Here is a 13,311-nt window from a genome sequence, read left to right as displayed (position 1 = left end):
CTAAATCTTGTGCGTATCATGGAAAAATACTTGTGATCCAACTTTGGGATTTTTAAGGGTCTAAGTTGAGTTTCATGTAAGTTTCAAACTTTTCTTTCTTCCCATGATTTAAATATTCCACTTTCTTCTTTGTTTAGCATGGGTTTATTGAGACATCCTTATGCATGTCCACCTTGAAAGAAAGAGGTTTTTTAAAAGTAAAAAAAAGTAAAACCTGCAGAATATTCTAAAGAGCAACATGTGACAAAGTCAAGCCCCTTCAAAGGGAAAGCTTCTTCCCCATATCTCTCAGGAAGAATCCTGAGAGTACTGTGTACTCACAGAAGGGCTACACAGTTTGTACAAAGATCAAATTTCACCCCAAAACCAGGCTAAGTCCAACACTGTTTCCAAAATTAAGACCAAGCCAGCTGACCGGCAGTGCACATATAGGGACAAAATGAGAGTTTTGAAGGTAGGCATAGATCATAATAGATCTCAGCTTTGAAGACAGAGGGACAACACTGAGCGCCATGTAAGATTCCTCTCTTGCTCACAGCTTCACACTTCATGCATTAGAATCACATAATAATCAATGAACATAGGGGTTGTCAAGTCTAGTTTCTCCAGGAAGAAGAGGTAAAATTTAAAAAAAAAAAAAGAAAAAGGAAAGAGGAAGAAGGAAAGGCTACTTGGCCATTCTAAGTTTATAAAGTAGTCAAACAGGATTTGAAAGCTCAGCATCACTATGATAAAGAGGAGCTGTTCTTTTTTTAATGGAAGGTTGAGACTTGGTCTCCAGTTCTTTACAATCTGTTTCCCTTCCTGGCCCATGCATTAATCTCACTTCCATCCAAGCAGAGCCAGCTGTTCTTCAGCCAGTAGCTTCTTGCAGCAATTCTGATTTCCAGAGGCAGCACAGAAGTGCACACATCGTATGTTCTTCGGACATTTATTTATAGTCTTTATCTGACAGAGCTGGGCAATTATAAAGACATAATGATAATTTGTGAACAGAAAAAAAGGGCTTCTCCTACTTAAAATTGTCCCTTGAGCAAACAGAACACCATCTACTTGCAGCAGGCAATTCATGAACATGATAATCAAAATACGAACAAACTCTGTGAGCAAATAGCAGCAACAAACTAATCAAAATCATGACCTATTTATGGGTTGATTATAATAACAAAAAATGACTACAAATAAGTGCTGGGTAATTTGTGAACCAAATAAAGGGCCACAATTCTCACATATAAATTGCTGTCAATGAATAATTTAACCAGCTCTAGTTAGAGCCATCTATTTATTAAGAAAGCTTACCAGCTGGATCTGGCAGAAGGATTAATCTCTATACACAGTGATAAAGCCAAGGGAAATCGGTACTGCTGGACATTTTAAATGCCCTGTTTGATCCTTTGGAGCCCCATAGTATCATTTATAACTCTGTAGGCTTGACTTTAGATGTAGCCACTCTCATTTAGTACCATTTTAAAACCATTTTGCACAGTACAGATGACACAATACATAAGGCAGGGAAAAATCAACGTTTCTTTGTTTAAATCACATAGAAAAACAAAAAAGGTTTGCATTGTCTTTCTTTGCCTTTAGAGATATCCTACATGGAAAATAACATAAATATGTTAGCAGTAATATATAGCAAGCCTTCTTAGAAAAGCTAGAATAAATCCCAGAGTGATCATTAGACTCTTCAAGACAAAACCACACAATATTTTACATCTTTTTTTGAAATTTGCAGAAAAATGTTACCTGAAAAGATTAATCATATAAACAAAGTATGAATTCAGCTAGGGTTTCCATTTATCAGAGATAGGTGTCACTGCAAAAGCAGGAGAGTAAGGTTATTAATTTTATGGTTCACTGTTTGACTTTTTGAAACAAATGTTCAAGATCATCATGTTGCTGCTAGAAATGGCAACACACACCAGTTCCAACATGCACCAGTTTTCTCCATCAAAGTAACTGATGAATATCCTTGCTTCAAGCTTCTTAAAATGGCATTGCGTGAGGCCAGAAGGTAACAAGTTACAGGGAAATAGTTTTAAAATCACTACAAGAGTTCTTTACAACTCTGTAAAAGTGCACTATACCTTTGTCAAGAAAAGGCATAAAAAACAAAACAATTGTGTTTTCTGAAACAACAAAAATAAACAGTTTTTAAAAGTGACAACTCTGTGCCACAGTGTATATGTCCCATTATCCATCTGTACTCTGATTCTGCTGTTTCTGTTTTTGAGCTAGAAAGAATTAATACATACAAATTGAGGCATAGATTTGAGAAATCTATGCTGATCCTTTATAGTAGATTAAAGAGCATATCAGGTCTATTAGAATATATTCCAAGTAGTATTTTAGAATGTATGAGATGGCATTTAGTAACACTGTGCCTATTACCCTTTTGCATATATTTAAACATTACAAGTATGAAACCTTCAGCATAATCAGAAGATGAACTAGAAGAACTAGCCTAAACAACAGAATAACAGGGTTAAGGGCACAGATAAAGAGAAGAGCATGGACTCTAAGATGATATGGTCTCTTGAAATTGTGCCAAGAGGGCCAAAGCACACATTGGAAAGATAAAGGTGAAGAGGTGAACGTCAGAAGACCACCACCACAGCCTGGAGACCACCACCACTAAGGACTGAGTATGCCCAGAAGGGCATGGAGTAATTACCATACCAAGTGAGGATGGGTGGGATCAGGAAATTAATATGTACGAAGAGGGTCTGTGGGATGTCATGCATATGTAAGACCTCAGGAAATAAGAAAAGGGGCAAATCCCCTGGGGGGGGTATGCGTGTCTTTGGTGAAATTATTCCCCACGCATCTTGATGTCGATAAATACATACTGCTCTAACAACTAATAATAGTTGTGGGGTTCTTTTCTGTGACATTTCACAAATAGACTACCTATTACTTTCATAATTGACTTCTGGTCGAATTACAACTACTTTGGTACTTATTATTTCATTTATATTGTAATTTCTAGGTGAAGACAGTGGTTCTTAACTGAGATGAAAAATCTGTATTTCCTTTCTACAGATTGCTTCCAAGAACCTCAATGCACTTAAGATAATGCAGTCAGGAATAGCATCAAATTGGAAAAAATGCAGCCAAATTTAAGCTTTGTTGTTCTCTTACCATGCATGAAACATATATAAGCACATATTTTTGCCTATAATTTTCAGGTTGGCAACTGCACAGATACAACATATTTTCTGAAACCATGCATATTAAAATGTGAAAGTTGCACACTTTGATCAGAAGCTGTAGGTTGCCAGGAAAATGACAATATTTCATCAGAGACTTTTAAGTAACAACACGCACAATTTTTTTTCTTGCTAAGACCTTGGGTTGTTTCCTAGAAAAAAAATTTAGTGTACTGATTACAAATCAAAATGTTCAAGATAGAACTGTAACAGAAATCACAGAGGAATCAAATCAGGGAGTACTTTGCATCAGTTTACCCCCATCTAGCAAGACAAACAGAAGAAATACAAACTGTTACAATCACATTCTCAAACTGAGTTTCAAGCAAACTTCCAAATCTCTTCTTTAGGATGGGACTAGTTTCTGTATAATCTACAGTTTCAGGGCTTCATGAGAAAAAAAAAGAAAAAAAAAAAAGAAAAAAAAGTTACATTTGTGGAGATTTACTAACTGTTTCAACCCTTCTAAAGGCAAATGTATGAAAAATCCATCCACATTTTCCAAAAATATCTTTTGAAATTTCTTCATGAAATCTGCCTACTTGTTCATTATAATTGCTAAATGCGTTTCATCAGAATTATTTTCATCATTCTTCTCTGCATTGCTGCCTGCAATTTTTAGAACTTCTTGGAAACCTGTTGTAACATCCTCCAGTGACCTTTAAGCCTTAGATAAAACCTGGATTTATGACATAAAAACTGTGGCTCACTTCAGTGAACAATCCACTCTTTAGAGACACGCAATGTAGCCAACAATAAATCTTTTTTCAGGTTTCATACTTTCTTTCTAAGTCAGCCATACCCCAATTTCATCAATGCTGTACTATAAATCCCAGTAACTAAGATCTACCCCAGGGCATATACCATTTCTACTCAGGATACAGAGGGGACATTCTCTGTTCAGTGGGATTGAAGAAGAGAAGAAAACACAGGAGATTTTTCAACAAGCAGTTTTTAAGGATGGCCTTTAAGTTTTTTACCAGACAGTGCAAGTATTACCTTTTCTGAACTCTCAAGTTTACTATATGCTCATAATGCCTTCAAACTAGACACTATATCCAAGAATTTTCTTATTCATTTGAGTAAACACATTTTGAAACAGTCCTCTGAATAAGGGCTACCTGCTCTTGCTGCAGCATCCTATTTTGCAGAAATGTATCAGCAACATTTTTAACCCTAGGACACCTAGGCACTTATAGAGTAGGAAGGAAATAAATATGAAGAGAGGGGAGAAGGGACAAAAGGGAGGGAAACAAATTATGACATATTGATTTATTTTTTTCTTTACAAAGAAAGAGCCTTTCAAACTTAAAAAGTTTTAAGAATATTTAGTGTTTTTATATTTTGCTCTATGTTTCATGTATTGTTATAGACGATTTTTAGTTCAGAACATTCGTGCATGGTTTCCTTGATCTTCCTTTTTAAATCATGGAAAATTGTTCCAGGGATTTCTTCCTGCCTAAAGCCAGCAGCACAAAATGTGCAGGGATTGATATATCCCTTCATTCTGTGTTAGAAGTCAGCACTGTGAAAGATTAAGATGTTTCTCCAAAGTACCAAAGTATATTTTTATATAAGCAGTAGCTGCTAAGCCCTAGCACTCCAGAATCTCCTAGCAGAATGATGACTTGGCAAAGGTTTAGGAAATGAAGACTGTTGACTCAGCAGATTAATGCATTTGTTTGCTTACTCCCAGTCTCTCCTAAAGTAATACTACATCAGTAACACTACATCTGTCTGAGGTTTGATGAAATTAAATTATCCTTTCATACTCCCAGGGTTATTCGCCCTGTAATATTTATATTCTAACAACAGGGTGGGTAGGTGAGAGGAAGAACTTTCTCTTAACTATTGGCCATCTGTTTCAAAAAATGGGATTTTTACTTTGAATAACAAAGCAGAACATTCATTTTTATTAAATCCAATCTATTCCTACTTTTCCACTGAAGCTTTGTGCATTTTAAAATACAATTTTTTCAGAACATTGGAATGAATTATAACTACAAAAGTTATGTGGTGTATGTATCTCACAGCATGGTGTGAGTCCATCCTGCTTTATGCTGCTAAGTGCAAATTGCTTACTGACAGAACAGAGTTGAATGCAATTTCCTTTAGGCAGCAGAACGTGCAATGACATCTATTATTACAGCATTGAATAAAAATGCAATTTAGCCCAAGCAATTTGACACAATACTGGCATACTATAACCACAGGATAATTTAGCTTGAAAAGCAGATCAGAAGGTCTCAAGTCAACCTTCTACTCAAAAGACAGCTAGCTATAACAGACTGTGCTGCTGTGTGGTCTCAAAACCCTCCAAGAATAGAAACTGCACAACCTGTTGCTTGACTGTCCTAGAAGTGAGAATGTTTTTCTTTATATCCATTCTGAAATTCTCTGCCTGTTGTCTCTTGTCTTCCCATCATGCACCAGTGTGAAGAGCATGTCACCATTCTCCATGTAAACTCCCTGTAGGTATTGGCAGGATGCTACCAGCATCCTGCTCCCCACAATGCCTTTTCTCCTCAAGGATGCACAAGGTCAGCTCCCTCAGCTTCTCTTCCTAGGGCATGGGACTCCAGCCTCCAACAGAAAGTGGCCCTCCACTGAATTTGCTCCATTTTATCCATGTCCTTCTTGAACTGCCGGAGGCTAAAACTGGGAAACGACCCATTCCCTTGACCTCCTAGCTGTGTTCCTGATAACAGCCCAAGATGCTATTGGCTGTCTTTGCAGTGATGGCATCCCTTCAGCATGCCTCATCCTTTGGATGGCACATCCTACAGTGTAACTACTGATATTTTAGTGGGGTGTCACCTGCACACATGAAAGAGTGCACTCCTTGTCCTCCTCCAGGTCATTGATTAAAAAATGTCAAATAGGACAGTACTTGGCTCCTTATCACTTCTATACATCACATTAAAACTACTACTCTGAGCCTGATATCCTAGCAGGTTTTATAGATCCAGCTGCCCCCCCATATAGACCCTATATCCTAATTTAGATATAAGAATATTGTGGCCGACAGTGTTAAAAGTTGCTAAAGTTGAGATGCCACTTTCTCCTCACACACAAATCCAGATGTTTTACTACAGAAAGTAATCAGATTTTCAGATGAGCTTAACCCTTGAGTAATCCATGCTGAGTGTTCCAAATCACCTTCTTCTCCATCATGTATCCAAAGAAGTGTGCTCCAAGGAGGTGTGCTCCTTGACTTTCCCAGGGACTGAATGCCCACTAGACTGTTGCTCCCCAGGTCATGGAATCATATAACTGTTTAGCTTGGAAAAGCCCTTTAAGATCATCAAGTCTGATTGTTAACCCAGCACTGACAAATTCACCACTAAACTATGTACCTAAGCCCCACATCTACATGTCTTTCAAATACCTCCAGGGATAGTGAGTCCACCACTTCCCTGAGCAGCCTGTTCTAATGCATGAATACTGTTTCAATTAAGATTTTTTCCTAGTATCCAATCTAAATCTCTTCTGGCAAAGCTGAAGGCCATTTCCTCTGGTCCTATTGCTTTTTACTTGGGAGATGAGACTGACCCTGACCTGGCTACAATCTCTTTTCAGGCTGTTGTAGAGGGCAATAATGTTCCCACTGAGGCTCTTTTTCTGTGGGCTAAACAACTCCAGCTCCCTCAGCCACTCCTCACAAGACTTGTGCTCCAGTCCCTTCACCAGCTCTGTTGCCCTTCATTGCACACCCTCCAGCACCACAACGTCTTTCTTTCATTGGAGGGCCTGAACACAGATTTTAAGGGGCAGCCATACAACATAATGGTTGAGTACAGCATGAAGATCACACCCTGGTCTTGCAGGCCAAATTATTCCTGATCCAAGCCAGGATGCCTTTGGCCTTCTTGGTCAGCTTGGCACACATGTTTCATTGCTGCTGATCAGCACCTCCAGGGCCTTTTCTGCTTGTCAGCTTTTATTCCTTTGTCTCTTTTTCGAAGATGGAGCATTGTGGTAAAAATTTAATTCCAAACTTAATTTACCACCAGTTTTAATAATGTAAATAAATTAAATCAGGAAATATATAACAACATTTCTCAGACTGGTAGTAACTGTCAGCCCAGTCTTTCGTCTCTCCCAAACATGCAGATGCTCTATGATGTTAGGAGCTTAGGGGTAGAGGACTTTCTATGTGGGAGTAAAGCTGGACACTGGGGAAATTCAAAAGTCTTAAACTTGGGTTGTTTCCAAAATTATTGTTTATTTTCATAGTTAAAGCCTCTGCCTTCTAGTTTCTGTTGTTTACAGAAGTAGCGGCATCTTTCTCATTAATCTTTTACCATATTCAGTTTATGATGAAAACTCAATGCTAACTACTCCACAGTTTCTACATAAGCAAAGACAAGACTCAGGAGCAAGATGCTGCAGAATTAAAAATACGATGAAGTTAAAATTATGATCTGCACCCCAAAGAAGGCAAAGTACCACCTTTCTCCTACAATCGTAATACATAAATAACTTACACTGTGTAATTTGGTACATCCTGGGATTTTTAAATTATACTTATATACTGTACTAGTGGTATTTGTATATAAATGTGTGGTAATTTCAAATTCTACCAAAAGTGAGGGTTAAAATTAATAAGAAAGTAAGTCTTAACACTTACACTCAATTGGGACTGAAGAAATGTTAAAAAAACCCCACTGTCATTCAATGAAATACATGTGAAATAGAATTGACTACATTAAGAAAACTGTAAGAATAAACCAAGAGTTTTATCATATGCTTTCTCACACTTATGAAACATGCTGTCCAGTTACAGGAAAGCATGTGCTGAATTTAGACTAAAGATCCAGCTAAGATAAGTACCCTGCATCCATGAATGATCAAAACCAGACACAGAGAAGAATGAAAGTGAAAGGCAAGCATACATCACAAGGAGCATAGGAACAGTATCTTTTTTTTAGCAGCATGAAAAGAACACTAACTCACTCCCAAAAACAATTTATTAATGAACCATGAAGTGTAAAATTTTAGATCCTCATTTACTGACTTGAATGTAAAAGGTAACACCAAGGGAAACTGAAACCTGAAGACAACCAGAATTACGACAAAAGTCATTATTCTTGGTGCTTCCAAGATGGTAAATAATGTAAATATCCTACAATGCAGTGAGTGATAGTCTCTTCATATAAAATCAAATTAGTGTATGTTTCTGTTAATTCAGGTTTGGCCCAAAATACAAATTTCAGGAGGCCTCTACAATACAAACATTACTTAGTATTGACATGATTTCACTTAAAATGCACTGATTTATCAACCACACTGTTTTGACTAGAACTGGTCAAATCCAAGTACAGTTTTAACTTAACAAAAGCTTTTCTGTTACTGCTCACCTTTCAAGGAGCACAATGAGATAAACTGAACATTAACAAACCTTTGCTTTGATGAGATATTCCCTACTAATGTGCAGAGGCCCAACTATTCCTAGGTTTTATATACCATGAGGCTTTAATCATAGTAGTCCAATCTAGTATTTCAGTCTCAGCTGGGGACATCCTTGTTCTGCAAAAACAGTTCTCCAACACTCTCGCTATTTTTGAGAAGATTGAAATTTTGAACCAAGAAGGTAATAGCTGTGACCAAAGCAATATAAGATAGAGGGTTGTTTTTCTTTCACTGCTATGGTTACATATAAATGAGCAAATAATAAGACAGGGTATAAAATAGCATAATGAATGTCTTAAAAATTAGATGAAAAGGAAAGTTAATAAAATATATGTGATAGAAAATTCAGAAATAGAAATAGCTGTATTTGCTATTTATGAAGTTACTTCTTTATCAGAGGGTCCTAAACAATCTTATCTTGGGTCCTTAAATTTGTACCTTTAACTAGGTAAAAAGAACAAAGGACAGTGAAAATTGGAAAGTCCCGTTTGTAAAATTTCCAGCATTTGATTACCTCAAGAGCACATAAGTTTCACAGCTTCAAAGGAGAATAGGAAACAGACACCAAAATTGGAGTTCACAAAATAACATAAAAGACATTGTAATGGCTAAATTAATCTATTCAGAAAATGTAGAAGATAGACAGGTGATTGTGTGAAAGAAGAAAAGTTGATGATCAAGGTGCTATACACATATTTTATAAGTAATTAACAGAACATTAAAACTCAAAGACCTCATAAACTTTTGCAGTTATAGCAGCAATGAAGATTCATACCTGTGGCAAGATAGATGATATGGAAAAGCATGTCCTTGCCCTGCACAACATCCACAACCACATGGGAAAATCGGCTGTTGTCTTCCATGAAGTACGGAATTGGAATAACTGGTTGAACAACCTCATGCATTAAGAAGAATTTTTGTGCATCTTGAAGATTTCTCTCAGTCAGATTTACATACAAACCCTGGTCCATGGTCCCACACTGCAAAGACAGAAAAGCAGCATGACTCTATGTGCCAACAATAACAATAGATTTACCCTCTGATTTACAGCACAAGAAAATAAAAGTAAGCGCATATCTTGTAATGACAATGTGGAATTTGACCTTCAGGTCCCATTTTGGTGCTAACCAGACTGTTCAAGGACTCAGGAAGCTCAGTTTTCCTGAGGCAGTACTACAGAGGCTCCCTAATTCTAAACAATATGGAAGAGCACCAGACTGACCAGCACAGGTGTTCTATGGATATACTTTGCTACATCCTATGTTCACAGGGCAGGAAGGAGAAAAACTACCATTCAAAAACTCAAATTATTTTCTGACTAATTTTCTTTATACTAAAGAATATTAAAGAACTTTATACTCAGTGCTAAAGACATTACAAATTTTCAGAGGAAACCCCTGTCCTACCACAACCAGGATCTTACAGGATTCCCAGGTGAAAGCACAACATGAAATTTTAGAAGGTTCTTAAGACTCTGTCTTAGGTAGCAAAAATGAACAGTGCAGAGCTCTATTAAATATTAACCTCAGCAAAGACTTTTTTTGCCTTAAAACTGACTATATTTTAAAAACGAAAACTGCTCTTTTCTTACAGGAAAACATCCACTAGCTGCATGGATAAGTTTCAAACACAAATAAACAAAGCAAAATAAGTGGGAGTTAATTTTAACATATTTGTATTCAACTGAGGAAATAAAAGAGAAAGCTTTTTAATGCATGGGAATATATAAACATTCACATGTTTACTCAGGCATAATTGCATCAGAGAAGTAAAGCACTACTTCACAACATTTATCAAATATTTGGGTGACGTGAAAGGCATAACTATGTCACCATTTTCGTTCTGCTTTACTGTGTCATAAATTATGCCATGAAATACAGAATGAACAAAATAATAGTGTGCAAAATGGTACCAGTTATTTTAGTATTACCATGTTTTCAATCCAAAATTGAGTGATTGTTCCAAATCCACAAATGCTAAAAAAACTCAAATTATTTCATAATGGGAGATCAGATGATGAAGAATGATAAATTAGTAAGTGTCAGGAAACAGTTACTTGCTCTGTATGTCAGACCAGTGAAAAAAATAAACCACGCCAAAAAAGTTCTCTGGATCTATCAAGCAGGAAAAATTCCAGCTGAATACTCATAGTACACTGAAATGCAAACAGTCCTTGGCCTTATGATAGACCCTGTCTAAAGAGAAAAGCAACAATCTCTGAAGAAAATGATGTTCCTCAAAACTGGGACTCCAATAGTATTCTAAAACAAAAAAAATATTTCATTGATATAATCCAGCATCAAAAATACGATGTCTGATATAACTATATTTATGCAGCAGTAGTCTTCCTTCAAATCACATACTTCTCTCTGTTGCTACTGAGTAGGTGAATACTCAGAGGATAAATCTACTTCTAGGACTACACAAACAGAACTTCTGATCCTTTATCATAAGGACTCTACAAAAGATAAGTCCTTTCTTGGAAGGAAACCAATGACTCAGTCAAGGAATATATTTCCTCTATGTGAGGTGTGTACTCTATAGTCACAAAATCAAGTCACAAAAAATGGTTCAAGCTCTAAGCATTAGACTAGCTTCTAGTATGCATCATTTACTGCAGTTATGGAGCCAGAAATGTAGCAGAAAATTATTCCAGGGAATAAAAAGCAGCATCGGCAAAAGAAGAGAAGTTGGACATCACTAGAGATACCTAGAGATTAGTTGACATCAATTGCCTTCAATATTGTATTGTAAAAGGCCACACTGCAGCTTTTAACACTAGCTCTGCCTTCAAAGCTGTTTGTAGCTCAGTGAGATATGATAGAACTGTTGTCACTGTTCCTGTAAATTGGATGAAGTACCAGCTGTATTAAAATCAGCCAGGCCATCTAAGAAATAAATTTCAACACCTGTCTTGACTGGGACTTGGAAACGTGCACTAACAGTACAGCAGAGACTTAAACTGTTTTTACACAGCCATCAGGCTGTCATCTTTCTTTGTAAGTACCATTCAGTATGGGCTACTCTCACAATAATTAACACCACATTAATGCAACGTTTGTAGGGAGAGTTTAATAAGTTTTATTGGATGTGCTTACCTAGTCAGAAAGGCGGTAAGATTTTTACATACAAGCATTTTTTCAGGCTTTCTCCTTCAAAAATCTGACCTCTCTTAGACCCTCTTTCTATTATTTTTTTGACAATACAAGTATTGTACCTTCTATAGCAGGTGAAAAGCTGTATACAAATACTGCCTGCTTCTGCAGGATCCTGGTGTACTTAAGAGTCTTGTCACTTGGCTGATGATAAACATACTACTTAGGAAAGGTTACGTGGCTCTAGCCTGTAAACTGTACCTTATTTTCCTTCATTTGCAAAGATCAGGAAGTAATTTACTGACATTCCCCAATGGGTGATTCTTTTGCACACTAGCAAAGATCTTACAGCTCTTACAAGCTAGGGAAGGCTGTTCCAGGAGCAGAAGTGAACTTGTGAAATTGCATTGAGATTAAGGGAGGGTGAAAGGTGGATAGAGGTGACTACACTTAAATACCCTGATGAAAAGCTATTGTTGTTAATCACTACATTAATGTTGCTTTTCCTTCCATCTCCCTGGCATTACAATTGTCCTAGTAGGAGCAGTGACGTTGCAAAAGACTAAAACAATGCATATGTGCTTACTGAAATACCCCTTTCTTTTTGTAGAGTTCCTCTAAATGACCACCTTGGACTAAGTGGTTTTACTCTGTCAGCCAGCTGCAGATTATTACACCCTCTGAGGCCAACAAGTTCAAATGAGGGGCAGAACATGTCACAAATTCTTTTAATCTGACTCTTCAAGGAGTCTAGACCACCTTGCACATGAAAACATATAAAATTATGACCATTCCTCCTTACCACCTCCCTCTCACTTTCTTTTTTCTGCCAGACACTGTTTCATTTTTTAAGTCCTAATAACACAAATGCAATGTAAAAGAAAATAGCCGTTTGATCATCCTCCAGACAAGGAGTTAATGTCACCTTGACAGATAACTATAGTGTTTTATTTTGACAGAAGATTGAAGTTAAGCCTTTTTTCTCTTATCCATCAAAGTACATCTGTTTTTCAATCCAAATTATTTTGTGGAAGGATAAAAATAAAATTAAATATGTTGAAATAAATATGTAAAAATAAAAATAAAAATGTTGAATAAGTCTCCTAAGCACTTTTTTAAATTTAGGGGTTTTTTAAGGTCTTAGGCTACAACATAGTGCAAAACTGGATTTATAATTTATGAATCATACAGTACTTAGAGGAAAGCTCATATAAAATATTGTCCTTCTCCCATGGATCCATACCTGAAAATTAGGGTTAGGATTTGGATATGGAAGCCAAGCAGAGCGAGAGTTCTCCTGGTATTTGAAGGGTCCATTAAAGGCCTGAGTTATGGCACTCAGATTGAAAACACAAACTGCTGAGGCTGCTATGCTGTTCCTGCAAAAGAAATAAATACATTAACCTATGTAATAACATTAAGAAGTCAAATTGCAGAAAAATAAATAAAAAAGGCAGTAACTCTTCAATCCTTCAAGAAATTAATGAAGCAGATATGATCAGCCAGGAGATGATATCTCAAGATAATGATACATGATTTAGCATAGTCATTGCATTTAAAATATTTGCCAGCCTTAACAAGAAGCTGGTGTGGGG

At 36.7% G+C, this 13,311-nt stretch overlaps 1 protein-coding gene across 14 annotated transcripts in view; it reads right to left on the bottom strand.

Moving 5' to 3' along the window:
• SEMA5A (semaphorin 5A) overlaps nt 1-13,311 on the bottom strand; it is a 310,831-nt gene that overhangs the window by 107,423 nt on the left and 190,097 nt on the right. For all 14 annotated transcript variants that reach the window (XM_083854446.1, XM_083854449.1, XM_083854445.1 and 11 more), the window contains 2 exons: nt 12,960-13,095; nt 9,397-9,601 (listed from right to left, as the gene is read on the bottom strand). In XM_083854446.1, the coding sequence (XP_083710572.1) occupies nt 9,397-9,601; nt 12,960-13,095 (341 nt within the window). The remainder of the gene's footprint in view (nt 1-9,396; nt 9,602-12,959; nt 13,096-13,311) is intronic.

Source organism: Zosterops lateralis (genome assembly GCF_965231275.1).
Source record: "Zosterops lateralis genome assembly, chromosome: 1".
Taxonomy (NCBI): Eukaryota; Metazoa; Chordata; class Aves; order Passeriformes; family Zosteropidae; genus Zosterops; species Zosterops lateralis.
Note: the sequence above shows the minus strand (reverse complement) of the source record. Positions and strands in the feature narration are given on the sequence as shown.